Here is a 13,045-nt window from a genome sequence, read left to right as displayed (position 1 = left end):
AAGGACAGACCCCCAGAATCAATGTTTAAATGATGAACGGAGGAAATAAAGCCATGAAGAAGGCAGGAAAGGAATGGCCAGAGAAGTTGTGTCTATTGGACTTAAATTAAGATACATTGGTGAGGTTTATGAAAAGTTTTAGTGCTGAGGGTGAGAGGTCAAGTAAATCTAGATTTCAGTGGATTAAAGGGTGAATAGGACAAATTACTTACAAAACAGAAATAGAGTCATAGATGTAGAAAACAAACTTACGGTTACCAAGGGGGAAAGGAGGTGGGGAGGGATAAATTGGGAGATTAGGATTGACCTATATACACTGCTATATACTAAATAGATAACTAATGGGGACCTACTGTATAGCACAGGGAACTCTACTCAATACCTAGTAATGACCTATTTGGGAAAAGAATCTAAACTGATTCACTTTGCTGTACAGCAAAAACTAATACAACATTGTAAACCAACTATACTCCAATAAAAATTAATTTAAAAAAAGTGAATAGGAAGTGGGGAATTGAAGACTGAAAGAGCAGATTATTCCTTCAAGAAGGTTGACTATGAAAGGAAGGAGGAATGGTGATGTTAAAGATACATCAAAGGCTACTGGAGGTCTCTGGCCTTGTTTTTAGGCTAGGAGAAACTTTGGCATGTTTATGGCCTCAAGGGAAAGAGCCAGAAGCAAAGGAGAGGTTGAAGATGTAGGGTAGAAGAGAGGACTGGTGGTACAAGGTCCCAGGGGGAACAGGAAGGGATGTGACAGTAGTGCACATGCGCTGGGAGGAGGGAGGGATGACTGGTGGGCTGGTGGGGTGCTGTGTGCAAGAAACTGACATAGTGTATGCTTACGCATCCTTTGATGGGAGTGCTACTGAAAAGCACCAGCGCTCTCCCGTAAATCTTCCCCAGCTGCTAAGGACTCGATCTCAATCTTAATAATGAACCTTTTACCCTACAGCCCATCTAGGTTGACATTTTCTCTTTATGTGTGTGCTGAAGGGAAAAGTAGCTCTCCCAAAATATGTCATTTCAAAAGAGGTGATTTATTATGTTTGACCAAAAGAATTAAATGTTATCCAGAAATACAGAGAGGTTATGGGAAGAGAGGGTTCCAAACATGAACTTGGTAGGCTATCAAGCTCTTCCTGAGTGCTCCTTCTGAGACCATCATAGATCTGGCCCATGGGTCTGCCACAGAGCATGGCCAGGAAGGTGTAATCAGAGGCTTTTGTGTCACTGGTGACTTAAGCAGATCTTATCGGCCCTAATCCTTGGACTCCAGTCAGATTTTTGGCACCAGTTTTCTGCAGAAATGGAAGGCTGCTACTTGAGGTGGAGCTTGGCCATTTATTCACTGACCATTCCAAAGAGGTGATACAATTGCTCTTCCAATTGCTTAATAAGCAGTGAAGTGGTGGTGATTAAATCAGCCTGCAGCAGAAGCCTGGGGTGGACTGCTAGCACGGCCATAGAGACTCTGGTTGGCATCACCAACAGCAGGGTGATTCCGGGGGGTTTCTTTTCCATCCCCCTGATTGATGAAAGTCTTGGCTCAAGTATCACCTCCAAAGAGAGGCCTTCAGAGACCACCCTGGCTAAAATGACACGCCTCCCATAGCTCTCATTATCCCCTTCCCTGTTTTATTGTCCATTATTGTACTTATCATTACTTCCTGGAGGGTTTTTTTTTCCGTGGGGGGGTAGGGGGTTGTATTTTTTTTGTTTGTTTATTGTACATTTTCCCACTAGAATGTAAAATCTGAAAATAGACTGCCCAGTCTGGCTTGCTCACTGCTGTAGCCTCAACAACTAGCACATAACAGATTGTGGATATTTTAATGAATACATAAATAGAAATTACAACAGTAGGATCATAGTATGCATTCTATTTTAAATTAAAGGCACTACCTTTTATTTTACTTGAATTTAACAAAAGTAAAAAGAAACTGAAGGCATTATTGAATTGTTCATCCAGGCAGTATTCAGAGTTTGGAGCCATTGTTCTATATGTTTGGATTTCACTGCCGAGAAATATGAATGAATTAGCACGCTTAAACTTTCTCCCACTTACCCATTTTTGTGAGCTATATTATTTATATTGTCAAGTTTTAAAATATGTATATTGCTTTTATTGTAATTCCCACATTTATTAGTCTTAGTTATATATTTACATCAACTCATATTTTCATTCTTATTTTATACCGAGTTTTGACCTATTAAATAATTTAAAAAATAATTTTAATAGTTTTGACCTATTAAATAAATTTAATTATTTAATCATTTTAATTTAAATTAATTTTAATTCTTCTATAGAAGAATCGCGGCATCAAAACTTTTCTTTCTTTTGGCCGTGTCCTGCGGCTTATGGGATTTAATTTACCGACCAGGGATCGAACCCGGGCCCTCGGCAGTGAGAGCGCGGAGCCCTAAGCACTGGACCGCTAGGGAATTCCCGGCATCAAAACTTTTAAATAAATGTATTTCAGAACTTTCAGAGAATAAACAAAAATAAGTTCCTTTCTTGCGTCAGTGATTATAGTGTTTAGGGAAAGAACATCTTCGCCCTTTTAGCTCTGGCTCTAGCAGCCATTCGCCTCCGGACCTGGAGGGCAGGACAGTGCGCGCCCTGAGGGCGCAGTGCAGCCAGGAGCCGCCAGGGGCCGCTACCGCGGGCGGCTCGCGACAGTGCCTCTCTATGCGTCACCTGTGCGGAGCTCGGGAGGGCGGACCGGAGGGCGCGGCGCAGTGCCTCCTGGGTCGGCGTAGCCATGGCGGCTCGTGTCCTTTGCGTCTGTGTCCGCCGACTGCCCGCCGCCTTCGCGCCGCTGCCCCGGCTCCCCACGCTGGCGGCGGCCCGGTCACTCTGCACTACCCTGTTCCCTGCGGGGGCCAGAGCGAGGTCTTGGGCTCCGCATCCGGCCTCGGTGCTCACGCAGGTGATTCGCGGTGACTTTGGGGGGGCTTGGCTGGGGTCAGGCGTCGGGCCCGCTCGGGGTGGTGGGGACGGGCCAGGCAGCTGGGCCGCAGCTACTGTGGCTGCTGTTGGCGGGGGTGACCCGGGGACGCCTGCTCGCTCTCCGTCCCACTGCCTAAAGGTGCTTGGTTGATCCCTGCCGGGACCCGGGTGACCTAGCGATTACGGGCAACAGCACAGATCTTCCAGTCAAACACCCTTGGGTTCGAAAGCTGACCCCGGAACTTTGGAAAAGCCTTGTAACCTCGCTAAGCCTCAGTCTGAACCGTAAAAATGGGATACTAGTTTCTACCTTGTGGAGTTTCAGCGAGGTTTAGAGGAGATCATACAGGTAAAGTACCGAGGGCGGTGCTTGGTAAGCTCTCACAATACTGGTTGCCGTTAATTGTAGTGATAATGATAAATACCGTGATAGCTTTCTAGGAAAAAATAATGACGGGGTGCAGAGAGGAAGACACCCTGGCCTACAGCCTTCTTCACAGCAGTTCTCTCCCTGGATTTCTCCCTGTGGCTCCTTTTGCCTGTTTCTGGGTCTCTTGGAAGGATAGGAAACAAGTAGTATCTAGTTTTGTTTTTTTTTTTTTTAATCTGATGAAACCTTTTTGAGACTGAAACTCTCCTTAGGTCAGTGATTCTCAACCCTGGCTGCACATTCAAATCACCTGGGTAGCATGAAAGAGAAAGAAAAATAAATCCCTCGTGGGCTCTCCCCCTCCCCATCTGATTTACTCCTCTTGGATGAGGCACTGACATGTTTTTTGTTTAAGTTCCCCAGGTGATTCTGAAGCGCCTCAAGGTTAAGAACTGTCGTCTTAAAGTAGGATAGACTCCCAAGGTTTAGTTGAGAATTCCCTTTTCAAACTCCAGGACTTCATGTAATTGTGGTTTCAATCTTGACTAAGATATGAGAATAAAAACTAAGGATGCCCTGGCCAAATCAGTTAGAATCTCTAGAGGTGGGGCTTGGTCATCGGTTTTTGAGAGTTGCCAGTGATTCTTTTATGCAGCCAGTGTCAAGATTTACTGACAGTGTAGTGGATTCATTCAGGGGGCATTGTCTTATCGATGAATCAAAAGGTTAAAAGTGTCACCTTGAAGTTGAGTTAAAAGAGCAGTGTGGGGCTTCCCTGGTGGCACAGTGGTTGAGAGTCCGCCTGCCGATGCAGGAGACACGGGTTCGTGCCCCGGTCCGGGAGGATCCCACGTGCCGCGGAGCGGCTGGGCCCGTGAGCCATGGCTGCTGAGCCTGCGCGTCCGGAGCCTGTGCTCCGCAGCGGGAGAGAGATTTGAGATACTACTCCATCATGGCAAAGATCAGAATGGCTCATTATTTAGTTGGTGGCAACAAGGCAAGCCCACTTGGAAGGAAAATAGATTGGAGTGTATGCCTGTCAGGCTCCATCATCCTCTTCTTTGGGTTGGTACTGGCTTCATTTGTCTTGGCCAAAGTCAGTGTAATTACTGCTGGGGCCAAATTAGATCCTTTCAGTGTATGGTTTTCAGTGTGAGCTGCCTTTCAGTTCACCCTGACAGCTCTTGGCATGAGTTATTTTGACTTGGGTATTAAAGGTGGCAGTGCCTTACAGAGGCAGTGCACTGCTTAAGATGCCATGGGAAGCCTTAGGCTCTTCTGCAGGCCCTGGATGGTTTTAGTGGCAGTGTTACTGAGCGGAACCAATGTCCAAAGCCTGACGGCTGAACAGAGGAAAGAAGGGGGCCGGTCCTGGCTCTGAGGGGAAAGGAGATCCATTTTTATGCTTTTGAACTGCTAGGGCTTCTGACACTACCCAGCATGAGGCCTCGGTGTGTCCTAATGGCCACAGAATCAGATGAGATGGGTTTGCTAACCCCATGAAAGCTTTGTGAAAGACATCTGTAGGCCAATGCCTTTACTTAGAGGCATTTCAGGCTCAACAGCAGTGCTTCCCTCCCTTGGTCTAGGTTCCAGGTGGAGTTACACCGCTGTGCCGCCAGTATAGTGATGCACCCCCTTTGACATTAGAGGGCATCAAGGACCGTGTTCTTTACGTCTTGAAACTCTATGACAAGATTGACCCAGAAAAGGTAATTGATGTGGTTTAAATGTTTTTTCTTTAAATGAGTATTTAGTCACATGGTACAAAATCCAAAGGGTTTAAAGGACATTAAGTAAAAAGTCACCCCAGGCACCCAGTTCTTCTGGGAGGTGCCAGTTGACCTGACTTCTTGAGTATTTTTCCAGAGATTCTCAGTGCATATGGAAGGGCATATATATACACACACACACAAGTACATGTATGTATATTACATGTACTATGTGATCTAAATCTCCCAACCTTTTATAAAAACACAACCGGTAGTACACTGTAAATACTGTTGCGCACCTTGCTTTTTTAACTTAACGCTTCTTGGAGTTTTTCTCACAGTGCTACCTTAAAACATTCCTTCTTTAATAGCAGAATCTGTGGTGTGGGTAGGGTAGTTTGTTTTTGATGTGGTTTTTGAAGAATTCTTCCTGGTGATCTTGAGGTCTAAATTAAAGACAGGGTGATAATAGACACCGTGTGCTATTCTTGAGGGAGCAGAATTCACTTCTAAGGTGTGGTGTCTTCGTGGTAAGGCAGCAAGAAAAACCAGACTCTCAGATGTCATTCAGAACAGTGATCAGAGATCATCATAAAATACAGAAAGTGAATTCATCATCAGCTTTATATATATTGCTAACCATTTCAAAATAAGGTAGAGTAAGTTAACATATAAAGCACGCCAAGTGTGGGTTGGCACACGTTCAATGTATAATGTTAGTTGTGGCTCTTTATGTTTAAAATATGGCCTCTTTATATTAAAAAATCTTCTGTATAATGACTGATATTTCACCATTCAGTTATCTTGAGAAACAAACGCTCTCACAGACTGAATTTTGCGTTTGGTGTTTCTTTTCTTGCAGCTCTCAGTAAATTCCCATTTTATGAAAGACCTGGGCTTAGACAGTTTGGACCAAGTGGAGATTATCATGGCCATGGAAGACGAATTTGGTAACACACACGGGCTGAGTCTTGGACCTGCCCGTCGTGGCTCTTGATTTCGGTGGATTAAATGCAGAGGAATGCTGGGAGCCTGATTGGGGTTTGCAACAGTCGTGCCCACCCCTGCCCCACTCCTGCTTACTGTCGGGGGAAGTGATTATTAGGGACAGTGCACTTACTTGGAGAGCACTTATTGCAGGTCCGCAAAGTGCCCGGTGTAATACCAAGGGCTGAGCGACCGGAAGAGGCATGGGGGAGTGTGGCACAGAGATTCTTGAGGTGGGTCTCCAAGATGAGGGCATAGCCTCACCTGTGGAGAAGCTGATGACACCTCGGTGCACCGTCTCCCTCCTCCCCACCTCCCCGATGAGCTAGGCCTAAATGTCTAGAGAAGTGCTGGGTGTGCCGAGGATAGGGCATGTGCGTGCACAGACTCATACACGCTTTGGTTTCCTGCAGTGCCTCCCATGCACACTCCAACTTACCCTTGTCTGGGACGGTTAGTTGTGCAAATGAGACCTTTACAAGGTTCCACGGCCCATTTTGGGGGTGAATTGCCTGAGTGGAAGCCAAGGGACTTCTGTGCCTTCCTACAGAGCGGAACTTACAGTTCCTCAGAGAGTATGCTAACTAGAGGGATGGCATTGGTTAGGGCTACAGGGTTTCTTTTGGGGGTAATGAAAATGTTCTAGAATTAGATGATGGTGATGGTGCACAACCTTGTGTATATACTAAAAACCATTGAATTTTGCACTCTGAATGGGGGAATTTTCTAATATGTGAATTATATCTAAAATGTTGCCTGGAAACGTAACAGGCTCACAACTTAAATGCGATTCAGGGTTGCTGGAAATTTTTGATGTACTTCTGGGTATTGCTGAAGTGTTAGATACTTTCAGTTCTAAAGGACTGGCATTTCCTACACTAACGCATTGTTGCACATTTTACTTTCAGGGTTTGAAATTCCTGATATAGATGCGGAGAAGTTAATGTGCCCACAAGAAATTGTAGATTACATTGCAGATAAGAAGGATGTATATGAATAAAATATCAGGTAAATAATTTATGGAATTATGTTCTCCCATAGAATTAATCCCTCTGTGTTTCTTCAATAAAGACAGACTTGGGAAGAAAGGGAAAAATGGAAGTGCTTGACAGATTTTCACTGGTTATAAAATGCAGGCACCTTCTGGTTATCTGCCACTCCAAGGAGGCCAGCCCTAGTGATCATCTTTCTCCTCCAGAGGTGTTGACAGCAGTTCACTCCTGGACAGGACTCTCTGTCAGCCCTCCTCGTAAAAGCAGCCTCGTACAAAAAACTGAGCAAGGCGACCCAGAAGCAGAGACCTCTGCCTCCCTCAGTTACCCACCCAAGGGTAACTGTCCAGGAAGCTGAGATGGCCTGGCTCTTAATTAGGCAGGAGAGGCCTTGTGGGTAAGAGGATGGACTCTAGCGTCAGACACCCGAGTTTATTCTCAGCTCTGCAACATTCTGTAAGCCTGTGGTCTTGGGCAGGCTGCGTAGCCTCTGTAGGCCTCAGTTTCCTCATATGTAAAATGGGGATAATGATAGGACCTACCTGGGGCTTCTGTGAAGGTAAAATTGAATAGTGTGTGTAAATCACTTAATACAATGCTTGATGTAAAGAAGCCTCATGATAAATATTGGCTATTGTTCTTTAGGCTGTAGAATAATCAAGTGATCAGACTTTTAAAATAAAACATTTTATTAGAGTCTATAACCTTAGTCATCCTGGATTTAGCACCTCAGAGATTATCACTTAAAGTCAGTAGCACCAGAGAGAAACACTGAACTTATCTTTTGCCAGACCCCTTTTCTTCACTGAGAGAAGACTCAGAAGATGCTGGCGAGTGTCTGGAAGTGAGAACGCATCTCTGCATCATTGCTGACTTTGACAGAGTAATTCTGTTTAGACTTGTACTTAAATTGTCTTAAGTGTTTTTGCCTGTTGAAAATAAATCTATAAAACCAGCATTTTTCTGTCTTCAGTTTTTAAATTACGTCTCTAAAGTGCTTGCTTTATATTGACGTTGCTTGGCATTTTTAGAGATTTGTCTATTTGTCATTGGTATTCGTGCATATCAAAAATATGACTTTTCCAGCAGGGTACTTGAAACAAGTTGCTCTCCCATCACCTTCAGCATGAGGAATGAATTAGTGATAAAAAACATTTTGCCTCAAATACATTTGTGCCTCCGTTAGTTTACTGATTATTCCATATATCAGCTGACACCAGCGTGTGGGACTAATTTTTCATCCCTGTCCTAAGGATCCATTTCTGAATTAATGGAATTTAGTAATTTTGGTGGATAAAAGGCTCTCTTTCCTCCTAGAAGATTACTTTGACATTGTGTCTGTTTGTCATATATCAGTATTAACTTGTGCTCCTTTTATTCCTAGCACTGCGTTAGGTCTTTGGAATTAATGTAGGCAGTTGCCTAGCTCTTGATGAGATTTAACTTGAGAGACCTATCATAAAATACTTCTCTACTTTTCCCGAAACTTCTAGTTTGTAGGAGGGAGGAGACCGAGGTCTTGTAGTTAAGTGGGAAGCAGCGTTACAGAGGTGGAGGGACTGGCTGAGTGACCCTCAGCCGGCAGAGGAGCTTCATGGCTGAGGGATGACATGGCAAGATTCTGCAGTCTGGTCTGGGGTTCAGGCCACACTCCCACCTGCTTCTCCTTCCTGGAGGTACCCAATGTTGCCAGTTCCTTCTGTGTCACTCTAGAATTACTACAGACAAGGTCAGGCAGCTGTATTTCCAGCCTTTTTCAGTAATAGGAAGCATTCATTGTTATACTGCATTTTTTTTAATATTGATACTTAAGGTATTCTTGGAAAACTGCCAGATTGGAGCGTAAGGCACTGCCTCGTTCTTTTTCACAACTGCATTTATTCAGCAAATAGTTTGAGTGCTTATTAGGCACTAGAGGTCCAACAGGCAACAAAACAGGCTGCACAAGACTCCCTTGTTGGGAATGTACCATAATTTAACATCTGGGGTAAATGTCCTTCTCGCTATTTTTTTAACCTCCATGGCAGTTGCACATTTTACCAAAAATTGCATCTGTGTTTATTGCTGCCTAAGATCATGAAGTCTAGCAGTACTTCCACCGAAGTGACTGCTTGCTAACCTCTTAACCATACATCTGCAGTGAAACAGCCCATTCACATCATTCTGTAGCTGTTCTAAGTCCCAAGGGAGCCAGAATGAGGAAAAAAAAAAACACTGAATCACACACATCACTCATTGATGATGCTATTAAAGATCTGGGTGTTCAAACAACAGCAGAGGCCCTTCTGGTTTAAAAACTTGCTGCAAAGTTCTTTGAGAGACCTGTGTGCCACTATACATAGGCAGCAAACTGGCCAAATGTAGCATTCCAAAGTGCGTGAATTAGAATAAATGGGATTGTGTGCATAGTTTTTAATCGTCGAGGATCAGTGTGTCTGCTGTAGGCAGGGCCCTTTGAGAGAGGGTGGCTGGGAGGCCTGTCATGACCTGTGTGTGGCCCCGTCGCTCTTCTGTGTCTCCCAAACAGCCCGTGCACTCATGTACCCAGTGAAACAACGATGTGCTCACCATGTGCGGCACACTCCCCGAGGCAGGGCCTCGGTACACAAGGATAAGATTGTCTCTGCTCTCAGGTAGCTCGCCATCTAATAAGGGAGACAGTTAAAATCCACATGATGCTTCACATTCAGCATCACCGATACCTGACGTGATGAACTGAGGACATGTCACCTCTGGTGCTGATAAAACTGATCATGAGGAAACAAATCCAGAAGGTGGGACTTTAAAAGAAACCCAATGATATGGGACAAAAAGGACAGGGTAACTAAATTAAAGGAGACCAAAGACATCAACTTCATGGGAAATGTGAAGCTTGAAAGGTTTGGGGAAAAAAAACTTAAAAAGACATTTTGAGGACAATTGAACTCTACATAGGTGATAAAACAAGTGTTAAATTTCTTAGATATAATCAGTATTATGTAGTAAACTAACCTTATTCTCAGGAGATGCATACTTAATACATCTTGAAGCATCAAGATGTCTGCAGCTGACTTTCAAATGGTTCAGGGAAAAAAACAGTAGCAAAACTGTTAACAGATGGTGACTAGCTGACAGGTATATGCATGTATATGGGCGTTCACTGTACTACTGTCAACTATCCTGTTTGAAATTTGTCAAAATAAAGAGAAAATTCAACATGATACATATATGTAACGAAAAGTATATTGATGGCATACAACTGGATATCCAACGATATGGGATTGGTTAAATAGAAATAATTTTACACAATGAAAGATTGGTGTTTTAAGTGAAAAGAGACTATAAACAGCATGATTCCATTTCCATAAAACACATACCAAAATGTTAAAGATTACCACCACGTGGTAGAAATAACATTGGCTTATTTTCACTAATCAGTATTTTCTAAATTATAAATACCATGTTTTGTGTAATAAACGAAAAACAGAAGTATTAAAAATCTGTGAAAACTGAGAGTAGTTCAGCAGCAGAAGCTGAGGAGTGAGGCTTGGGAAAGGCGTTCCCGGGCAGTGAAGCCTGAGCAGAGTTTCTAAGGCTCTGCCAGGGTCAGCCCCATGGCAAGGGCAGGAGACATGGAAGCGCCCCGTGTGCACAGATGTCATTTGTTCAGGCAGGGATATGGCTGGAGCGTGAACTCATGGGCGGGGTGACCTGTGGTTCAAGCTGTGGCCGGGATCAGGTCACGAAGTAGGGCCCTACTGTCTGGTAAGGAACTTGCTGGCAGTGGGTGCAGGATTTTCTGCAGGGAAGACACAGCTATACTTGAGCTCAGCGGTTGGCGGCAGAGGGTGGACTGAAGGGGATGAGTCTGCTGGTTACTAGAAGAACCCAAGAGAAAGACACAGATTTGGAGGATGGGATAAAGAGAGATGGACTGCAAAAATATTCTGGGGATAAAAATAGCAGTACTTGGTCAGATGACGGAGGAAGTTAAGTCTAGGGTATTTCTCAAGCTTATGGCTTGGGCTACTGTGCTGGGTGAGTTGCTGTCTGAAACAGGGAATAGAGGAGGGTCAGATTGAAGAGGGAGACAGGGACTTCCCTGGCGGTCCAGCGGTTAAGACTCCATGCTTTCACTGCAGGGGAGTGGGTTCGATTCCCTGGTCGGGGAACTAAGATCCTGCATGCCACGTGGCACAGCCAAAAAGTTGGAAAAAAAAAAAAGAGGGATATAATTTCAGTTTGGGACGATGGATTTATTTGTGGGATACCCAAGCAGATGACAGATAATGAGCCAGATCTCAAGGAAAACTCCGGGCTGGAGTCAGAGTGTTTGTGAGATGCTTTGCCTGGGCCTGTTCCCTCCTACTGCGAAGTTCCCACTGCGGATGCCCTCTCCCTCTGATAAGGGATTTACGTGGGAATGACTGACCCTCCACTTGTGAGATGGCCTCTTAGTGCTTAAGCCTAAAGTGAATTCTACTTCTTTCAGAAGAGCCGGGGTGGAGAAACTAGGAGAACTGTGTGAGACTTACCCCTTGAAATTTCTCTATCAAGTGCATATATTACTTACTGTCTTAGTTTTTTAAATGGTAGCCAAGCAATAAATGTCAAGGGTTGAAGTTTAAAAAACAAGTCATAAACACAAGTTAGTGCCCTTAAGACGTTAAACTGGGGAGAGAAAAGAAGAAAAAGTATGAAAGCAAAACAAGAAGTAGCCAAGTTCTTTCCTAAGTTCTCAATACCACGAGCATCTGCACAGACTCTGGCATCAGGCAAATCTGGGTTCTGAATCACAGCCCTGGTCACTGACAAGCATATGACCTTGGCTAAGTCACTCCTCTAAGCCTAAGTTTCCTCCGATGGGTAAAGTGGGGCTGACAAGAGGGACATGGTGGAGTGGTGACAACGTAACGCGTGTGCGTAATCTGACCCACTGCCTGCCAATGGACAGACTCAGTGAAGGAGCTGACGTTACGGGACTTGCAGGCAGAGTATTTAAGAGCAAGTCCCCTGCGGAGAGAGGGTCCAGAAGAGGAACCCACTCTTCACCAAGGCTGGAGCCCTAAAGAAGGTCCTTTCCAAGTGATTTACCTGGCACACAGCAAGAGGTCCAATCCCTGCTGGGTGGTCTGCCACAGCTGCTGTTTTCTACAGTCCGCAGTATTCACCCGAAAGCCCCAGACTCACAATGAATGGAAGTCAACTAACACGTCTCGGACACTAAGGTTATTATGTTTGTGTGTTTGTGGAGGGCAGAGTAACAAGCCAATAAGAGCCCTGTGTGGTATTTCTACTCTGGAATTCTTGCGGAAGAAAACAATTCTCTTTCCCCTTGGGCTGCAAGTCTGGTAGAAGCTAAGTCAGGAGAGAACAAAGCAGAGCCAGGAGGTGGAGGGTCAGGCGCCTGATGAGACTGAAGCACCTGCATAGGCCTAGGTCTGACACTGCGGATTTTCTGGTTACATGAGCCAAACCCTCTTGCGTAATTCATGTGAATTGGGTTTGTCACCAATAACCAAGGGTCCTCAGTCACGGACTCCTGGGGTCCTTAAATCTCAGACTTAGATGTGGGAGGGAAGCCAGAGTGATCAGAAGACAAGGGGACTCTACCCAGCGGGGGCGTGAGTTCCCTGACAACCTCCTCCTGAACCCCAGCTCCAGAAGCTGCAGTAACATACAGTACAAGACTCATGACGGGAAGCGAAAGAGAGTAGGGGTCACTGTGAAATTAAGATTAAAAACATATGGGAGGAGATTACTTTAAAGTGAGAGAAAAAAGCCATTAAAAAAAAATACAAGACTTGGGAGAAGGACTCAAAAACATAAGGATTATTGATTGGAAAGAACAGTTCTAGAAGATATATTAGGTGATATTACTAACATCATATCATCTGTATATTAGATGATATTGCTGAATTGATGTTAGTTTTCTTAGGTGAGGTAACCGTGTCATACTTAGGTATAACAATGGCCTTATTCTTCAGAGATGTTGCTTAAATATCCACAGGTGAAGTGCCATGATGTCTGCATGCCTGTCAAATGCTTCAGC

General features: G+C 44.5%; 1 protein-coding gene across 2 annotated transcripts; it reads left to right on the top strand.

Annotated features, from left to right (window-relative positions):
- Positions 1-2,710: 2,710 nt before the first annotated feature.
- On the top strand, positions 2,711-7,969 carry NDUFAB1 (NADH:ubiquinone oxidoreductase subunit AB1). 2 transcript variants are annotated; one of them, XM_004268577.2, is made up of 5 exons: positions 2,711-2,933; positions 4,913-5,035; positions 5,898-5,985; positions 6,931-7,030; positions 7,806-7,969. In XM_004268577.2, exons 1-4 carry the CDS (start codon positions 2,766-2,768, stop codon positions 7,020-7,022), a joined length of 471 nt encoding a protein of 156 aa, XP_004268625.1. In that variant the 5' UTR covers positions 2,711-2,765; the 3' UTR covers positions 7,023-7,030; positions 7,806-7,969. The 2 variants fall into 2 exon arrangements, 1 of the variants encoding a protein (XP_004268625.1); XR_007472178.1 differs by having other exon boundaries at positions 2,730-2,933; positions 5,898-6,076.
- Positions 7,970-13,045: the final 5,076 nt, after the last annotated feature.

Source organism: Orcinus orca, chromosome 16, assembly GCF_937001465.1.
Source record: "Orcinus orca chromosome 16, mOrcOrc1.1, whole genome shotgun sequence".
NCBI lineage: Eukaryota > Metazoa > Chordata > Mammalia > Artiodactyla > Delphinidae > Orcinus > Orcinus orca.
The sequence above is the reverse complement of the archived record's forward strand: the minus strand, read 5'-3'. Positions and strand labels throughout refer to the sequence as shown.